Raw genomic sequence first — 5,697 nt, 5'->3', positions numbered from 1 at the left:
CCTGCTGATTGTTAGCATTGCTGCATCTGGTCAGCATTTATCATGCTTTCTGTAGTCATTCTGTCTGCAGAAGAGTGTTCTGCTTTGAGTGGGTTTCTTGTGCTGTATGCAGAGATCAGTACAGGTCAAGGTGATAAATTTAAGTCCCCCTTAGGCAAATTTTAAGCCCTGAGCTGGGTCTTTGGAAAAGAATCTGTTTCACATTGCATTCCTTCTATTCCCAAACCTTAAAACTTTAAATCTCAGTGGAATTGCTTTCATAACAGGGCATTTCCAGGCAATGTGTTCTTCCTGTTCAGCAATGCTTTTCAGCTTTTTTTTTTAACTTGCTGAAAACATGGTTTGTGTCACTTTTTAATTTGTAGATTTTGTTTGTTTGTTTTCCCTCATGTAGCTTCTGTAAAACACAAATTATCTAACACCAGGTTCTACCCCACCCAGGCAGGCAGCACTAGGTGATTGGTTTTGCTTTTATTTGAAATCGATTTCACTGTTCCAGTAAAGCAGCAGTGTTTAGCCACTGGTGATAAGTAGGCTGAATCAGTTCCTGAAAAATGTCCTATTTTAAAGTGCTTTCTGATTGATGTGGCACTTCAGAAAGGAAAGCCTGATGCCTTGTGCCTGTACTGCTTTGCTTGCAAGGACGTTTGTGTGTTTGCCATGCAAAGCAAGCTGAGCCTGTGAAGCAGTGAGCCTGTCTGAGCTATTCTGGGGGAATGAGTTGCTCTTATGCACAGAAGTGCCCTTCGTCAGTTGGCATATGTGGTATGATTCATTGTTTGAATTTTCTCACAGGTTCAGGGCTGGCATCGGAAAGCCACATCCTGTGGATTCCTGCTAGTCCCAGTCTTGGAAGGCCCATTTGCTTTGCCCAGTTACTTGTATGGAGACCCACTTCGAGCTCAGTTGTTCATCCCACTCAACGTGAGCTGTTTGCTGAAGGAGGGTAGTGAGCATCTGTTTGATGGTGAGACATGGTCTTTGTGTTCCGCTTGGTATACTTCTCTGCGAGCAGGTCACTGCTGGCATGGAGCTGACACAAAGCACGTCATCCACCAGCCGTGCATTAGCTGGATGAAGGCCTTGTTTTCACACTTCAGTCCCCCTCAGGAAGGTGGTGCTGGGAGGAAGCTGTGCTGGCAGGCTAATCAGCATGCAGTGGTGTGTGAAGTGGGCAGCAAGAAGTACCAAGACACAGGAAAGGTGGTCTGTCGAGTGGTCTTTGTTGCCATAATATTGCACACCCTTACAGAGCTGTTCTGTCTGACAGACTCTAAGAGTCTGTTTTGCTGGTAGACCCACAGCTGCTCTGCATTTGTATCCTGCGTTTGTTTATTCTCCCCCTCAGTGAGATTAGGCTTTCTCCACTGCCATCCTTTTTGTTGTTGCCATGGTTACATTCATGGTTAGAGTGTTTGCACATGAGATTAAGCTCTAGAAACCGCAATCTCCTTCTCTGCAATGTGACCTTGCCCTTTCAAGTGATGTTGTGGTAAGTCTCAGGTGGAAGCTCAAAGCTTAGAACTCTGTCCCCAGGCAGAAAGGGGAAAAATTGCTTCATGAGAAGGGAAAATTAGCAAAAGGCTCTGTTTTTAAATAGTAAATAGTGTATTTTCATTAACCCTTGACCTGGTGTCCAGGTGTAAATGTAAAATAAATGTGACAAATCCATTTGCTGTGTGGTCATGGTAGCCGCACTGACTGAACTAAGTATTTGCAGAGCACTCTGGTGATACACAACAGCACACTCTGCTACCTTCCCCCCTCCCAGACACCTTTGCATTGCTCTCCATCTCAAGAGACACAAAAACAAAATTCAGGGGTGAATCTGCTACTGGAGTGTACAAGACACATCTCTAATAAGATGGCGTTCAAGGGGCAGCTGACAGAAAAAACGTGACTGAAAGAAATGGGTGGGGGGAAAAAAGTGCACAGAGGTCTTCTGAGGAAAACTGAAGTTTTGAAAAGGAAGAAAATAGTGGCTCTACTAGATAATTGTAACCTTTTTGTTTGTTTCAGGCTTTGAACCAGAAACATACTGGGACCGAATGCATCTGCTGCAGGAAGCAATAGCACACAGGTACGTACAGAGTGGAATGACTAAATGTGTCCCATCTCCCTGTGTAGTGTGGGATGAAGACCTGTGCTGAACAGTCACTCCTGAGTCATGTGGGTTCTGTGCTGTCTTCTCTGGAGTCTGCTTACTGAGTGTTAGACTGAAATACAGCCCCCATGGCTGGAGGTGGTTCTGTGGGTGCAAGGGGCAGGTAGGTAGTGTTTCAGCCTGTTGTTAGGGAACCATACTCTCCTCCTAGGAAGGGTATTGCCTTTGGAAAGTTCCCTGTTAGTCTAAGTTAGAAGTGGATAGACTGTAAAGAGATTCTTCCTGAGCAGGGACAGTTTTTTCCTTTACGTGTACTTAACACAATCTTGAACTGGATGACAACTGACAATTGTCAGGGGGCAGGAGACTGGGATGGGAGCTGTACATAGGAGGTTGGGCCCAGTTTAAGAAGGCATTGTTGGAAACTGAACACTATCTAGCCCTTATCCCTTTGTGTCATTGAGCTGCCAACTTGTTTCATGGTGTTGCTGCCAAGGTCTTTTTCATGACAGAGAAGCTGCCTCTTGTAATGGACATCTTGGACACATAATGTCCTCATGTAATAGTCAGCTTGAGAATAGCTTTCATTAGTTTAGAAAGCAGGAGAGGAACAAGTATCCTACAAACCGCAGAGAACTGTCAGGTGAGCTGCTTGAAGTTGTGTGGAACATTGCCCAGCATGAAAAATATGATGTTGCAGCTTGAAACACCCAAGGAATGTCTGTCTTTACTACTGCTCTTCCCTCACTCGTGTGCAGCTGCCCTGTTTTGTCAGACTGCTCAGTGCCCTCCTCGACTGAGCTGCTGGTGTGCTCGTTTCTGGTACGAGGACAGGGAGCAGTGTGGGGCTACAGGCTTCCCTGGCAGGGACAGGGAATATTTGCAGAAGCATAGCTCTCTTCATCCCTTTCCTCTTGCCTTCAGGCTGTAAGAAAAGGGAGCCTTTGTGACTGTGGAAGGTTTTCCCCTGGTGCCCTGCCTTGGACTTGAGGAATCCTAGCTGGAGTGGCTCTTTTTATCTTCTTCTTCTTTTTTTTTTGTCATAATTCCCCTGATCTTTGGTTCTTCAGGTTTGGATTTGTGCAAGATAAATACTCAGCCTCTGCATTCAATTTCCCAGCAGACAACAAGCCCCAGTATATCCATGTCACAGGTGAGCAATATTTGGGAGGCAGTGGGGCAAGAAGAAGAAGATTATTACAAACAAAAGAAGCATTTTACATGCAGTTTGTGTTTTGTCAGTGATGTTGGTCCCTGTTATTTCTCTAGCCAGATTGACAAGGAGGTGTGTCAGCCAACAGAAACCAGAAAACTGCAGAGGCAGTCTGAAAAGCACTAAGTGTTGCTGCTAATCTGTGGTGTTGCTTTGAAATCTTGCTTTATAGTGTCTCTGAAGCTTTTCTTTCCAGGAGATGGGGAAATTAAAACAAATAAGACAGAGCTTATTCCGAGGTCAGTGTAAATACATGTGTACCAGAAGCCAGAAGGAGGGAAAGGTGTTGGGACAAGTCAGTGCTCTGTTCTTGTGCTTAAGATCAGTTGTAGATGCATCTACCCATGCACACTGTGTTGGGAGGTAGGTAAAGCATTTAGGAGCCACTTACTTTTGTTATTATTTTTCATAGATGTTGGTGATCTATCAGCACTTCGAACTAAGCTCCATGCATGGCATATTGCAGTGAAATAGATTGAGTCTGTTCAGAGGGGTTACTGAGACATGAAGACAATGACAGCAAGAGAGCTTTTGGAAAATTGCAGATGAGAATGGAAATTGATGGGAAGTTGCAGATTAATCAGAGCCTACATCTTTGCTTTATTCCCTGCTTGCAAGAGAAAGGCAGACTAAGTGTGCTATCTCCCAGCGTTGCAATATGCAGGAAGAAGCAGCATGTAAAAGTGAAGGAAGAGAAGTGTATCCCATTTTCTCACACTAAAAAGCAATTAAATCAAACTCAGTCCAGTTTCCTTTTCAGAATATCATGAGTCAGCTACCATCTGTAGGGACTTAGGTCTGCCTCAGACTAAAGTCCTGTCTGTTTCCTCCAGGGACAGTGTTTTTGCAGCTGCCATATTCCAAGCGGAAATTTTCTTGTGGGCAGCAGCGACGCCGGCGGAACTCCACCAGCTCCACAAACCAGAACATGTTCTGTGAGGAGCGCATTGGCTACAACTGGGCCTACAACACAATGCTGACCAAAACCTGGCGCTCCAGTGCCACTGGGGATGAGAAGTTTGCCGATCGCTTGCTGAAAGACTTCACAGACTTTTGCTGGAACAAAGACAGCCGACTCGTTCTGTTCTGGACTGACTGTCTGGACAAGATGCATGCTAGTGCTCCATGAAATAGGCTTGTATCTCTTAGGGAGACAGCTAGAAGCTTTACCTTGTGGCAAGGAAGTAGAAGTGAAGGATGAATGAAAGGAGCCTCTCTGAATTCGTCTTGAGGCTCCAAGAGGACCTATATTGCTGTTGATATTCAACAGAATTTGATTAAGTGCTTGGAAAAGAGTGAGCTCTTGGCTTGCCAATATATAATCACCTCACCTCAGCTTGGTTTCAAGTAGCTGCAGTCCTTGATTGCCAAAACTTCAGCTAGAGCAGAGGTAAAGGAGCAAGAGTGCACATGTTTTCAAGGGCAGTTGGATTCAGCACAGTGTGATGGTAGCAGCTTCCTGTCCTTGGAAGTGATTGGTGCCATTGGCACCTGATGTGCCTGGCAGCAGTCTGCCCTTTCCCCTTCTGAGGTGAACCTGGTTGTGTGAATAAGTAAGATAAAATGTGAGAGATGCTTGTTAAATTTCATACATGTAAATAAGTAAAATTGCACAAAATTAAGTGGCCTGATGTTTTGTTGTAACTCCACAGACAGCAGTACAGGATCGGTGAGTAAAAGAGAACAAGTGCCAAGAGGAAATGGCTGGTCCAGCTGAAAGTTCAAGGCTGGGGCTTTGCCTTTTTTAGTGTCCAGGTCTTTGTCTCCAGCTCTGGATCTGGAACAGCATCACACAGCAGGAGCAAGAAGCCAGTTACTGTCCTTCAAGGCCAACCCCAAAGCCTAAGGAGAAATCAGAGGCCACTGAACACCAAATGCTGCTGAGGATTATGAGCAGATTTTTAGAATGCATCAGGGCAGCGAAACGGAGATGCCTGTGCTCAAGTATATAGCACAGGGAGCTCACACATGGTGCGTGGCCTTGGCACGAGCTGTTACTTAAGCATGGCTCGGTGGGTTCAGGACCAGCACCCACAGCACTGTGCGAGATCGTTGCTATTGTTATCTGCCCTCGAGAAACTGGAGTCAGCAGCACCTGACACCTTCACAGTGGTGCTCAGACCTGATTCAAGGAAAATCGTAGCTGCTTCAGTTTTTATCCCCTAAACCGAGTCTGGATGACTCATGTGTTTTCAGACAGCACCCACCTACAAAAGGTGGGTTTGAGCCACGTGCCTCTTCATTCAGTTCCTCTAAGTGTGTCAAAATTATCAGTGCGTGTCTGATCCCCATGACTTTAAAATGACTCCACGATGGGAGCAGCTCGCTGTTGCCCGTTTCCCGGGGGCAGGAGCGGCGGCCGCGGGCGGTGCTGGCCGGG

The 5,697-nt window shown here is 45.8% G+C and overlaps 1 protein-coding gene across 4 annotated transcripts in view; it reads left to right on the top strand.

The window, feature by feature from the left end:
* The window catches only part of DEPDC5 (DEP domain containing 5), a 41,857-nt gene extending 36,931 nt beyond the window's left edge, over nucleotides 1–4,926 (top strand). For all 4 annotated transcript variants that reach the window (XM_009080917.1, XM_009080916.1, XM_009080915.1 and 1 more), the window contains 4 exons: nucleotides 796–967; nucleotides 2,020–2,080; nucleotides 3,175–3,257; nucleotides 4,151–4,926. In XM_009080917.1, the coding sequence (XP_009079165.1) occupies nucleotides 796–967; nucleotides 2,020–2,080; nucleotides 3,175–3,257; nucleotides 4,151–4,446 (612 nt within the window). In that variant the 3' untranslated portion in view covers nucleotides 4,447–4,926. The remainder of the gene's footprint in view (nucleotides 1–795; nucleotides 968–2,019; nucleotides 2,081–3,174; nucleotides 3,258–4,150) is intronic.
* Nucleotides 4,927–5,697: the final 771 nt, after the last annotated feature.

The sequence above is a fragment of the Acanthisitta chloris genome, unplaced genomic scaffold, assembly GCF_000695815.1.
Source record: "Acanthisitta chloris isolate BGI_N310 unplaced genomic scaffold, ASM69581v1 scaffold34868, whole genome shotgun sequence".
In the NCBI taxonomy this organism is placed as follows: domain Eukaryota; kingdom Metazoa; phylum Chordata; class Aves; order Passeriformes; family Acanthisittidae; genus Acanthisitta; species Acanthisitta chloris.
The sequence above is the reverse complement of the archived record's forward strand: the minus strand, read 5'-3'. Positions and strand labels throughout refer to the sequence as shown.